Here is a 13,221-nt window from a genome sequence, read left to right on the forward strand (position 1 = left end):
TGCCAGCAAATTACAGTCTCCTAAAGCTGATGCAGCTTGTCAAAATAAAAGCAAGCCGAGAGGTACAGGTTGTTGTTTCAGGCATCTCAGAGGCAATTGTTAACCTAATAGCTGTTGTTGAAATACCATCCATTTCATTGGAAGTGGGCAAAGTGAAGAGCCCAGATGATGTCAGTTGTGGTCACTTTCCACTTCTAAGAATCTAGGAAAAGGCTAGTTAAAACAGGAGTAGTATGTTAGGATAGGAAGGTTCCAATATATAAAATGATGTTGTGAAATTGGCAACACATGAATTATAATGGATTGCCAATAATAAGTCCTGAGCAAAAGCAGGCCAATTAGCTGTTAGGGCTACTTTCAGACATTAAAGCCAGCTAAAATTAGCTATGTGTGAGATGCCGGGCCTCAATTCGGTGTGAAAGTTGCCCTCTCTGCCTTTAGAAGCCATTTCCACTCATACCAAGTCAAGGCGCTGTCCTCTTTCTACCCCACTCAGCACTGGAATTGCCAAAATAAAATGCCAGTGGCGTGATGGGTTTGTTTGAATGCTAATCACACTCTTTCCACTAATGAGACGACCATCAGTGCAGTCACAGAAATGCTCTATGCTGCAAACGATGACTGCAGTTATCATTACAGCCACAACAAAATGATAATGTAAACTGTTGTGGCTGGTATTAACAATACTGAGCAAGTTTATCAACCCTCTCGCAGCCTGGTTTTCTATAGAGTTGGACATACCTGAGCTTGTTGATAATCAATAGACCTGTGGGCTCCTGTCTCTGCATAGGCTCAAAGAATACGCGTGGAATATAAAAGCCTTCGTGATATCACTAACATTGCACTACAGTATCTCAACTTTCCTGGAGATCGCATGAAGGAGTAGAAAAGTAGAGGGCAAGCTAATAAAGGTACACCCGCTACTGCTCCAATCTCTAAATGCGGTACATTGTTGAACTGTAAAGATTGTGTGTGCACACGTGTGCTTGCATGTACGGTACTAGGTATTTCAAAAAGCAACAATGGGCGAGTAGGAGAGAGAACAGCTAACTTCTACAAAATCAACATTTCAGGCCATAAACTTGCCAATGTCTATGCCAGGGGTGGGCAATGTGTGGCCCTCCAAATGTTTTAGCCTACATCTCCCATCAGCCCTAGCTATCATAGCCAATGGTGAGTGATCATGGGAGTTGTAGGACAAAACATCAGGGCCGTACAAGTTTCTCACCCCCTGGCCTATATGGTGTTAAGTAAGCAAACAAACCCCAAAATGGCTTCCCTTACTAGCATATGGTTAACGCACACATAAGTACTCCAGCATTACTAAAAACAAGTGGCCTGTACTTTAAAAAAAAAGCCTAAATAAATAAATAATGGCAAGTACTTTACAAACTTTGGGTCTTAACACTGAAAAAGACAAAACAATCCCATGTGTGCCAAAAGCACGTTCAACCAACTGTAGTCTTTGTACCCACAACTAAAAGAGGATGGGAGCTGAAGGAGAAATGTGTCGTCTTTTAATGTAGACCCAAAGGTGCAATGCTAACATAGGAGGAATCTCAGCTAAAAAAGAAACAAACCCAGAAATATTTTGTTCCAAGTTTCTTCAGTCAAGAATTTGCTGGGAAGCTTGACTTACTGGTTTGTTCTCTAAAATGATAGGCGGCTCTGAAATCAGCAGGTCATCTTCACCCAGGGAAGAATTCTGGTCAGTGTTCACAAAGTTGGGGATGTTGAATTTTGTGTGGGAATGCAGCTCCTCTTCCAGTCTCCCACTATTCTGACTTACCTCCTGGAAGTGGATATTACTGTCCATAACAGGCATTTTAAGGCACTGTTTTGTCCTGTCCATGTTCTCACATTCATTGATGTAACAGTGGAAGAGCAACCTGGATTCTTCAGCAGCTTGTGGAGAAAAGATCCTGTCAGAATCCAGTGGGTGGCCAAAGTCAGCCACAAAGTTATTCATGCAGAGCCTTTTCTCTGAAGAGTCTGTATTCCTAGAAGGGAATTGTGGGTAAGAAATTAGGCATGGTGTAATTTAGGCACAATGTGGGGGATGAAATGCCAAACCACAACTTCGTTAATCACACACCCAGAAAAGTTCCTTGTTTACAGCATGTCCAAATGAGAGATATTTGGCCTGTTCACACATAATGCTAAGCCACTGTGCTTAGTGTTGGGAATCAAAACATGGTGGCCTAGTGTATCAAGTGGCAGGAGAAAAACCAGACAACAAAAGCTAATACCGTCCCCTTGCAGTGGAGTTAAGGGCGCCCAAGTTGGCTTACTGCATTGTCTGTTGAGTTCCCCATGGTTAAAAATGGCTGTGCCGTGTGGAAATGCAGTGACTGTAGAGTCGGCCACTTTGAGCATCTGCCTGTTCCGCCAATGCTCTATGGTTGCCGTTGAACCTTGACCTCCCACTGCTAGTTGTCTCATCAACTGCCGCACCGGGAAAATGCATGCTGGAAAGGGTAAGTAAACCACAGTGCACTGCATGGTTCCCGGATGCGTACATCATGGTTTTCCTAACCCCTACCCCTCCTAACTATCCTTCCCCAAGTCCCATCTGAATAGGCCCATTGGAATGTGTATTTCTAGTATTTTGGGTGTGTGAAAAGCTCAGTCTGGTCTGGTCACATTACAACTTTCAACAATGGAAGCTCAAGGTTTCTCTCCAGAAATCCTGGTGTCACATGACATGTAAACACAGCCAGTCCTGCAAACACAGTGTAATTCCATCAGTGTCATTTTAACTACTGATGCCAATATTAATATCTGGCTATAGAGTAAAGTAGATGCTTTAGTCAAATATAATATTTAGATTTATTTGTCAGCAACTAGAGTTTCTGACATTAGTAGTTCATCATTTTGACTTCTGCTTAACTTGCAGGGCTATCCTATACATGCCTGTACAATTCTGAAGTAACTGAGTTCAATGGGACATCCCAGGTGAGCACAGAATTGCGGCCTAAAATGGAAACCCCATGTCCACTTATCTGGGGATAAAGCCCCATTGAACTCAATAGGAACATAGGAAGCTGCCTTGCTGATCTTGCAAGTTTGACAGCTGCTCCATCTGTCTACATTGACTGGCGGAGGCTCTCCAGGTAAAGGTTTAGCCCTGCCTGGACACACCAGAGATGGCTCCCTGGGCCTGCCGCATGCAAAGCGTGGGTTCTACCCCTTACACTAATGACATCCAGCTGACATCGGCCATACTTACTCTTGGTGTGGCGCTCCTGTCTTTGTCAACAAGGTCAGCACAAAGAACATAAAAATGACGAAGACAGCCAGGCCAACCCAAAACCCAATCACAATGGAATCTGTAAGAGAAGGAGAGAAGTTAATCCGTTGGTGCAGGAAGGGTGGCGAATAAACTTTGATTAATACAAAAGCAATATCTATATCTCTGTCCTCCGTAAAAACTGACCTTGCAATGTAATACTCAAGAGGGATGGATGTATTTAAAAGCTTTCTTGGCTGCCTTTCAAGTTAGGAGGGGCTTGGGGCCATTTTCAGCTGCCTTCCAAGGCAGGGCAATCGTAGCTGCCTTTCAGGGCGAGAGCAGGTTTTTGGTGAATTGGGGTTTTGGCAATTTTCTCCCAGCAGTCTGTGGCTTATTAGGCTGAGCGCATGTGTACACTTAGCCATCCCAATCCCACAAGGACTTTTTTGGGCAGAAACACATTTCTGCCATCTGGATCTGGGGCACTTGTACAATTTTCCAAGCATACACCTGGCAATGTCAGCTGGGAACTGTGCTGATCGCTTGCTTGGGAGCAGGAACAGGGAGTCTACACACCCATTTCTCCCTCTCCCTCCAGCCCATAACAGGCCGTCAATAGTGTCAGGGCTCACATTTGTCAGTCATCTTTTTGGCAGGAGAGAAGGTTTGTGCAGCCTACTGCTGTGTGCACCGATCTCTATATTGGGACCTGGGGCCCATGTTTTTATTGGACAGTTAGAGTAACAGTGCAAAGAAGACCAACGCATGGCGACGTAGACACTCTGCTAGCAGATGTAGAACATGGAAACAGCCTTGTTGGGCTCCACATACGTTTTCTGGCCACTCCTCTTCAACGTGCCAGTAGCTAAAGTCAGCACGAGCAGGGAACGCAAGCCAACGTGATGTGAAGTACTCAGAAGGAAGATACTAAAAGCTACTTTTTGTTAGCTATATCATTTTCAAACAATGAAAGGAATGATTATAGCATGGCATCAGCAAGCAGCCTGTTATTACGGCTGATTGCAGATTTATTATGTTCACCCCCACTGAAAGTTTTACATACAACTCCAGCAAGCAAGTGCCACTTGGAAAAGAGGAATATCCTTTCATTGAGGGCATCATAGCTCTCATTAGAAGAAGTCTCACTGCATAGTCAAAAGAGCAGCTCTGATCTTCAACACAAATTAACTCTGCTTGATCATTTTGCATACCCATGAGACATAAAGAGCCAACAGAGTCTGGGGGCTGCAATGTTGGTGGCTCTGTGATTCCATTCTGGGTTTCAGTCAGAACCGCCCAGAGAGCTTTGGCTATTGGGCGGTATAGAAATGCAATAAATAAATAAATAAACTCTAAAGGAGCTGTCCAAGATGCTAGACCCACATAGGGTTCAGTAACTTGGGCAGCTCTTTTAGAATCCTGGCTGATTGTGACTGAAACCCAGAATGGAATCACAGACCCACCCAAATCAGAGCCACCAGACTCCACTGGCATGAGCTCATCCACATCATAGCTTAGCATTATGAGGACAATCTGCAGCAAGCCTCAGGATCCCCCCTCCCCGCTTTCCTTGTGAGAAAGAGTTTGAAAGGGATCACTCCATTTGTTATTTAACCCGACTGTCATATTCAAAATTGGCAAACTGTGCTTAATCTTAACTAGGGTTTGTTTCAAACAAGCCAGCTTCAAACCATGAGGTACAAAGTCTATCTTGTTTGAACAAGCCATAGTTAAGATTAACCATAGCTTACAGGTTCAGATGCGATGCTAAAGTATGGTTGATCTGAAATTGAAGTGGAGGCTTAGAAACTCCTCACAGTTGCCCCAGAGGAGGAGAGTCCCAGATTCACTGTGACTCAGTCTCATAAGTCAACATAGGGTGATCAGGCATAATGTATATGTAAAAAGAGCTCACCAAACATTCCTAAGACCTGGGGGGGAGCCTGGCTTCACAACAAAAATGTCATACATACATAACAGTGCATTGAACAATAGCTCAGAAGTTCCCCCTCCTTGTAAGCATCACATTTTTTAAAAAAAACCTAGATGCATTACATGAATGTTCACGTGTTTACCCTTTCATTTTTCCATTAAAAAAAGGAAACCTTTTTTTTGTAAGTGCTCTGGAATTGGAGAAAGAAGGTCTCTTATTAACATCATAGAGGGTGATTCATGCCTATGTGTTGTCTACCTATCTAATATTATTTCTAGGCTGCCTTTAAAGGTGGAAGACAGAAGCCAACCTCCATTTTACAGAGCTGGTTTCTGCTTCAAATTCCACCCCACCCCACCCAAAAGCTCATGCCTTAAACTTAGATACAATTGGGCTGAACACAGGGAAGCTGTTTTTACATCAGCCGCACTGCCCTCATTTCCCCCAGTAGTCACAGTGTTTCAGCTAGAGCAGACCCCCCCTCAGTGCCCCCCCTTGCTGCTGTTGCTCCTACTCCTCTTTCTCATCCTTGCTCCCCCTTGATTACTTGGAAGCCAGTGAGCAAGCAGGCAGGGGCATCTGCTGCTCGTCCTTCTCACCATCGCTGTTGTCTGGACATGAGCGAGAGGCAGGTGAACAAGCAGGTTACACTGGGGACGAGGAGGGGCAGATTAAGGGGCCCTTGCCAGTGGATCCCCACTCAGCAGGGGCTTGACAATGCCCACCCTGGACACCAGCCCTTAAGCCTAGCCAAAGAATGGAACATCCGTCCCTGTACTCCGTAGAAAACATATCTGCAAAGTGACACTCAAGGATTGTTGCTTGTATTATATGCAGAGCTGATTCGCATGCAATAAGAAACCATGGTTTCCTGTTTCTTCTCTCTTCCTCTTTTATGTACTGGGGAAGATTGGAAGCTTTTGATTCTGCTTTTAAACTACCCATAGTTCCCCATCCAAATTTGGGGAACTGTGGTTTGTTTAAACAAAGGTTTGAGGACAAGCCAGGATCAGAAACTATCATTTGATGCTGGCTTCTTTTCAGAAAACTTACTTAAACAAACCATAGTTTCCTGAGTTCAGAAGGCATAGAGAAGTGTAGGTAGTCTAAAAGTGGAAGCTTTCAATCTCTTTCTTTGGTATGTATTATTATTATTATTATTATTATTATTATTATTATTTATTTATTTATTTATTTATTTATATAGCACCATCAGTGTACATGGTGCTGTACAGAGTAAAACAGTAAATAGCAAGACCCTGCCGCATAGGCTTACAATCTAATAAATCATAGTAAAACAATAAGGAGGGGAAGAGAATGCAAACAGGTACAGGGTAGGGTAAGCAGGCACAGGGTAGGGTAAAACTAACAGTAGAAAGTAACAGTAGAAGTCTGCACAACATCAAGTTTTAAAAGCTTTAGGAAAAAGAAAAGTTTTTAGTTGAGCTTTAAAAGCTGCGGTTGAACTTGTAGTTCTCAAGTGTTCTGGAAGAGCGTTCCAGGCGTAAGGGGCAGCAGAAGAGAATGGACGAAGCCGAGCAAGGGAAGTAGAGGCCCTTGGGCAGGCGAGAAACATGGCATCAGAGGAGCGAAGAGCACGAGCGGGGCAATAGTGTGAGATGAGAGAGGAGAGATAGGAAGGAGCTAGACCGTGAAAAGCTTTGAAGGTTAACAGGAGAAGTTTATATTGGATTCTGTAGTGAATTGGAAGCCAATGAAGAGATTTCAGAAGCGGAGTAACATGGTCGGAGCGGCGAGCCAAGAAGATGATCTTTGCGGCAGAGTGGTGAACAGAAACCAACGGACTGATGTGAGAAGAAGGAAGGCCAGAGAGAAGAAGGTTGCAGTAGTCCAACCGTGAAATAACCAGCGCATGAACAAGCGTTTTGGCAGAAGAGACAGACAAAAATGATCGAATCCTGGCAATATTATACAGGAAAAATCGACAAGATTTAGCTACTGCCTCAATATGAGGAATAAAGGAGAGCGAGGAGTCGAATGAGGAGGAGGAAGCAGGGAGCCCAAAGCTTGGGCAGGATTGTTCATTGTGCAGGAAACCATGATGTCCCATTAAGGCCTTTATCTCTAGGATACTGATGCCTACAAAAAGCTACCTTAGAGACCCAGCCTAAGTGTTGTTTATCTGATCAGTCCATCTGTTCCCTGCCTTCATGGTATGAAAATATATGATATTCCCATCCTACCATCCAATTTGTCAACAAGAGTTTTATAGCATCATGGCGTTCAAGACAGTAACAGGTGTCATTCCCAACCCCATTTGTTGGCAAAGACGCAGAAACATTTGCAGGATAGTATTGAGTGGGTGAGTGCTGAACCTTAACTCCAGCCACTGCTTTTCCCCTTAACCCCTCATTCACATCCCCAAGGGCTTTTTCCATGCAGGGCTCCAAGACCTATTGAAGCAACTAATGCCGTCTTTTGACATTAAATCTGGAGGCTTTCCTATCTGAACCCAAATTCATCATTGCAAATTGAGGGAAAGAATAATGAAAGAAAATGACATTTTGTAAAAATAATGGTGCTGTTAGGGTGTGGGTGTGTATATGCGAGCAAGCAAAAAGAAGAAACTGTTCCCAAAATACATTTTCTTGCAATTACAGCTGAAAATGAACCGAGGTGAAAGTTCTGAAATGGAGAACTTTCTGGTAAGACTTACACTTATGAGCTTTGAGGTCTTCAAAAGAAACTGGCCCATATTCATAATATTCATACTCCCAAGTGTAATCCGAATTCGATAATAAAGCATGTTGGGAAGTTCTGTTGGAAATAAATCTGGGTCCGGCCATCTCCAACCTGTATCAATACATAAATGTGAAGACGACAAGCTTTTGCAAACTTGCAAACTTTTGCAATTCCAACCCACACGTACATACACCAGTATCACTTAACATACTGCCCTCTGCTCTGCACTCCCATTTCACTAGCAGCAGCCCTCTTTTCATTCAAAACTCCTATAATCACTTACCATTGACCCTACTACTAGCTCTGGCTGATAAGATTTAAAGCCCAAAACGTCTAGAGGGCACCAAATGTGGAGAGCCAGTGTCATGTAGTGGCTAAAGTGTTGGACTGGGAGTTGGGAGATCCAGGTTCTAGTCCCCACTCGGTGACTTTGGGCCAGTCACAGACTCTCAGCCCAACCTACCTCACAGGGTTGTTGTTGTGAGGATAAAATGGAGAGGAGGAGGGTTACGTACGCCGTCTTGGGTGCCTTGGAAGAAAAAAGGCGGGATGTAAACGCAATAATAAAAAATTAAAAAGTTGGAGGAAGCTGCCCAACCTCTTTACCAGTCTATTTTTAACATGGTTAAAATCAGCAATGACATCAGCTGACCATGAGTCCATTCCAGAGCAGATTTGATGCTGGGAGTGAAGTGATGCAACCATGTAAAAGAAGCACTATATACAGCCCCAAGACTCATTCAGAGATGATGGACAACTGTTATGAAACCCATGTTACATTTTTATATTGTACAAAGTTCTCTGTTTTATGGGTGTTGTACAAAGCTACTGTTTGGCCCTTGAAAAGAAACCTTTAAGGCCTTACTGTGACCCTGCTAAGCCATGGGGGTTAAGATTTTGAGCTAAACGTTATGACTTAGCATGTCGTGTGAAGCATTTCTAACCCTGGAGGCTAGATAACCACAGTTTAAACACGCTCACTAACCACTTGCTGCAAAGGGGTTAGCAGCCTAACCATGGCTTAGTGTGTTATCTGAGCAAGCCCACTGTCTAGGTCCCAGGCACCTCAGGGAGCGTCTCCTCGTCCCCTATGTCCCATTCCACCACTTAAGATCCTCAGAGGGTCATCTGCTGCGATGCCTAATGTGAGATTGGCAGTCACATGCCAGCGGACCTTTTCCTTTGCCACCCCTCAGCTGTGGAATGACCTGCTGGTTGAAATGCACCTGCTGACCACTTTGAATGTTTTTAAGCCGGAATTAAAGACATTATTATTATTCCAGCAGGCCTTCACTTTGTAGAATTCTGATTTCTCTTTGTTGATTGTTATAGAATCATAGACTCATAGAATAGTAGAGTTGGAAGGGGCCTATAAGGCCATCGAGTCCAACCCCCTGATCAATGCAGGAATCCACCTTAAAGTATACTTGACAGATGGTTGTCCAGCTGCCTCTCGAAGGCCTCTAGTGTGGAAGAGCCCATGACTTCCCTAGGTAACTGATTCCATTGTCGCACTGCTCTAACAGTCAGGAAGTTTTTCCTGATGTCCAGCTGGAATCTGGCTTCCTTTAACTTGAGCCCGTTATTCCGTGTCCTGCACTCTGGGAGGATCGAGAAGAGATCCTGGCCCTCCTCTGTGTGACAACCTTTCAAGTATTTGAAGAGTGCTATCATGTCTCCCCTCAGTCTTCTCTTCTCCAGGCTATATACTGCTTCTAGGCTGTATTGTTTTTATAGTTAAACTGGTTTTAACCTTGTATGCCGCTTAGAGTACTTTGTATATAGGAGGGTTATAAATTGAATGAATGAATAAATGAACACCTGGAGAGGGCAGCAGAGGGGCCTTTGGATATTTCAGGCCACTTTCTGTCGCTGCTCCAACAGTGAAAGAGGGCGGAAGGGGGTATGTCAGAGGCAGATTTGGAGTGGCTGTGGATGTACAGAATCCATTTCCCAAATTACACCTCCAACATGGGAGAAAGCCTACACCAACTCTGGATCCCATTGAAACCAATGGGACACAAAATAAAACTACCAACAGAGAGTGGGAAAAGGGGGAATTGGAGGGGGAAAGACACCCACACCCACACAACTTTTGCCCTGGCAGGAAAAGCCCAGCAGGACTTAATAAGTGCAACCTGATCCACCATAGACTCTTCCCCACCTCATCCTGTAATATTCTCCTTGGACCTTCACAGCCATTTCACAACTCTGAAAAATGTGCACACATACATAAAAAAACTATTCTCCAAAGGCTATTTGTTATTCTCTCCTCATGCTGCATAGCTAAGCATACCTGTCATGGTGAAAAACAACGCTATGCAGGCTCAGGGTTTTGTTTTGTTTTTTAAATAACAACTGAGTCTTCATTTTGACAGACAGCTTCTAATGCATTGCACACATTTTAATAAAAACAAGCTAATTGGTTGCTTCTAAAAACAGATTGCTAACATTGCACTTTTAAAAACGTTGATATAAAAAATGCCTAATTTCTTTCAGGTGTTAATTATTTAGATGCTAGGGGGGAAAGTATGTGCTTAGCTCTCACAATGAAATTAAACAAACTTAGAAGTACTAATTTTGGTGGATCGTGTACAAAAAGCTGCTTTCCAGGATCATTTCATACCTTCTATATAGTCATTGGGGTTTTCTAGATGAGGCTTTTAACCTGCCACTTTACTGTGGCTTCTGCTTTCAGATTCTTTGTGAGATTAAGATCAGATCCTCTACACACACTTTTTTCCATCTCTTTTTCCTTCTCTGCCTTCTGTATGTTCTGCTACATAACCTCCAGGTGGTGCTGTGGTATAGCAGAATTACACCGCTACACAAGAATTTTATTCCACCACTCCACCATTTTTCTCGATCAACCTGCCTGCCCCCTGCCCCCCCCCCAAAAAAAAATGCATGGAAAGCATGGGAGAGACCCTGAAGTCTCTCCTATGGACAACCATCTGTCAGGGATGGACAACCATCTGTCAGGGATGCTTTAGGGTGGATTCCTGCATTGAGCAGGGGGTTGGACTCGATGGCCTTGTAGGCCCCTTCCAACTCTGCTATTCTATGATTCTATGATTCTATGATTCTATGATTCTATGAAGTTTGAGAATGCCATCTAAAGCACCCATAAACTACTGTGAGAGAGGAATCATGAGTGCACCATAAATGCCTCATTGTCTAGTTGGCTCTTGTTATCCCATCTTGGTGAAAATATTCCTTGCATATCCTAATGTCTCACATCAGTTAACTCAGAGGCATAAAGTAGGCTCGAGTTTTATGTTTAGGGGGTATATATAAGCCCATTTTTCATCATGATTGTACCATTCTTCAGTGTATTAGAGTTATCATCATATTTATCCTCATATCAACTCCACAAAGCAAGTAGAGTGTCACTGATGTACCCCAACCAAAAAAAAACTAACTTGGCCAAACTCAACTTTCTGTCTTCTAAGCCAAACTGGCCCCATCTTTGTATTCATTGGGTTGGATTCAAACTTAGACATGCTTAAAGCAGACCCATTGAAATCAACAGGCCTTAACACAGTCATGACTAACTTGGCCTGTTCATTTCAATAGCTCTACTCTAAGTATGACTAAATCTGGATCCAACTCATTCACATTTGATCATTGGTCCTCATCAACACTTTCCTTGCTTCGTTTTACATTTGTGAACTTTCAAAAGCAGTGGAGTTACTATAATCTACAAACAGAAGTGCTAATGCACTGTCCTTTAAAAAGAGATCAACTACTAGCCTAGATCACGAGCCTCCAGTGTGGCAAAGCCACATCTCCCTAAGCTAGCCTGTTTCACACCCAAGCTGGCCACCGAGTCTGCTTGATAGAGAGCCAGAATCAATCCTAGCTCCTTTTATCAGTGTTCCTGTATGAAACATATGCATAGAAACACACGTTGGATCAAATTAAACATCATTGTACACCTAACAAATATAATGAGGGAAGAGCCCCTTGTTATGCCATGTTCTTTGGGCACCTTTTGTTCAAAAAATAATTGAGGAGGTTCGTGGAATAGAGTTAGCCCAGCAATACACAAGACTGCTATTTAGGAAATCCAGTAGAGTACGAGTTCTTTCCTCTTTATGACCAAGATTTGGAGGTGCAGTGACAAACTTCCATCTAAGCTAATGTCATCCTACAGCAGTCACGCAGAACTGAGAATCCTAAGAGCTGGGAAGTTGTGGGTGGGGAAGCCTAAAACACAAACGCTTCTCTGCGACAGGAAAGAGGGAAAATGACTCAACTTTTTAGCACAGTGGACTTTTAAAAATGTTTCTTCATATCATGTTTGCTAGCTGCTGTTTAGGATAATTAAACCATCCCTTCATGCCATCAATTAGAGCCAGAAATGGTTATGCACTACGGAGTGTTGTATCATCAAAGCAGCCTGTCCAATTAATAAGCACAAAGCGGTGGCAGAACAGAACTCCTTTTGTCAGTTGGTTATCATGGATTTCCATTTCTCTGTTCCAAAAGCAAGGAAGGAAGGAGATGGCCGGAACAGAAATGCATTCCATGAAACTGTTGTGTGAGAGTTGGTATTGCTTCTGTCTTCTGTACAAACCCCTATCATGTGACATAAAATGAGATCCTGCCCTTCCCTCAAGTCCTATGGCATAAGCAGAGGACTCATGGGGACAGGGTCTTTTCTTTCACTTCATGCTGGCCTTCTGGATCATCTGGGTTAGGAGTGGGGGGCACCATTTTACAGTGGTTGCATTCCTACTTGGACAGGCACTTCCAAAAGGTGGTGCTGGGGGATTACTGTTCCATTCCATGGCAATTATGCCACTGGGTTCCACAGGCTCAATTTTATCCTCCATGCTATATAACCTCTACACAAAACCACTGTGGTGGGCAGTGAAAAATTCAGTTCAGCAGCAAATCAGCTTTAGTGACAAAAACCTGCCTGAATTTCCCCAATGCAGAAATATCAAAGCCTGACCACGGCATATTTGAATAGGTCAGTAATCAGAGGGCAAAATATAAGCAGCATAACAATGATTTGTTGAATAGGTCAGTAATCAGAGGGCAAAATATAAGAAGCATAACAAGGATGCCCATCACAAATATGAACATGTTTAAGAAGGTCCTAAAATTTTAAAAGGTTAACTTAACAATTTTGAACATTTGAGGTTACTATTTTATTTCTTCACGGCAGCAAAGCAATACTATGTCCTACATGGGTGACCTCTTTCCACCATAAGTTTCAAATGATACATTTAATGTGGCTTATTCTTATCGAATAAGATATTTGCATTAGACACATACTTAGGGCTGGACAAATTACCCACTTCTCCATATGCTTTCACATTCATCGTCTGCAGCTACATTAAAC

At 43.2% G+C, this 13,221-nt stretch overlaps 1 protein-coding gene across 1 annotated transcript; it reads right to left on the reverse strand.

The window, feature by feature from the left end:
* Positions 1-1,606: 1,606 nt before the first annotated feature.
* MRAP2 (melanocortin 2 receptor accessory protein 2) lies at positions 1,607-7,972 on the reverse strand. The gene is made up of 3 exons (XM_063125783.1): positions 7,843-7,972; positions 3,230-3,329; positions 1,607-2,000 (listed from the first exon to the last, which is right to left on the reverse strand). The coding sequence occupies exons 1-3, from the start codon at positions 7,970-7,972 to the stop codon at positions 1,607-1,609; spliced, it is 624 nt and encodes a 207-aa protein (XP_062981853.1).
* Between the last annotated feature and the right edge of the window lie 5,249 nt (positions 7,973-13,221).

Source organism: Elgaria multicarinata, chromosome 4, assembly GCF_023053635.1.
Source record: "Elgaria multicarinata webbii isolate HBS135686 ecotype San Diego chromosome 4, rElgMul1.1.pri, whole genome shotgun sequence".
Taxonomy (NCBI): domain Eukaryota; kingdom Metazoa; phylum Chordata; class Lepidosauria; order Squamata; family Anguidae; genus Elgaria; species Elgaria multicarinata.

Bases quoted from the DNA above. Each gene is read 5' to 3' on its own strand.
- MRAP2 (XM_063125783.1), bottom strand. From the start codon at position 7,972: ATGGCCGGACCCAGATTTATTTCCAACAGAACTTCCCAACATGCTTTA. The intron at 3,330-7,842 runs GTAAGTCTTACC...CTTCTCTTACAG, and splicing joins AGACCTCAAAGCTCATAAGT to ATTCCATTGTGATTGGGTTT. The intron at 2,001-3,229 runs GTAAGTATGGCC...ATTCCCTTCTAG, and splicing joins ACAGGAGCGCCACACCAAGA to GAATACAGACTCTTCAGAGA.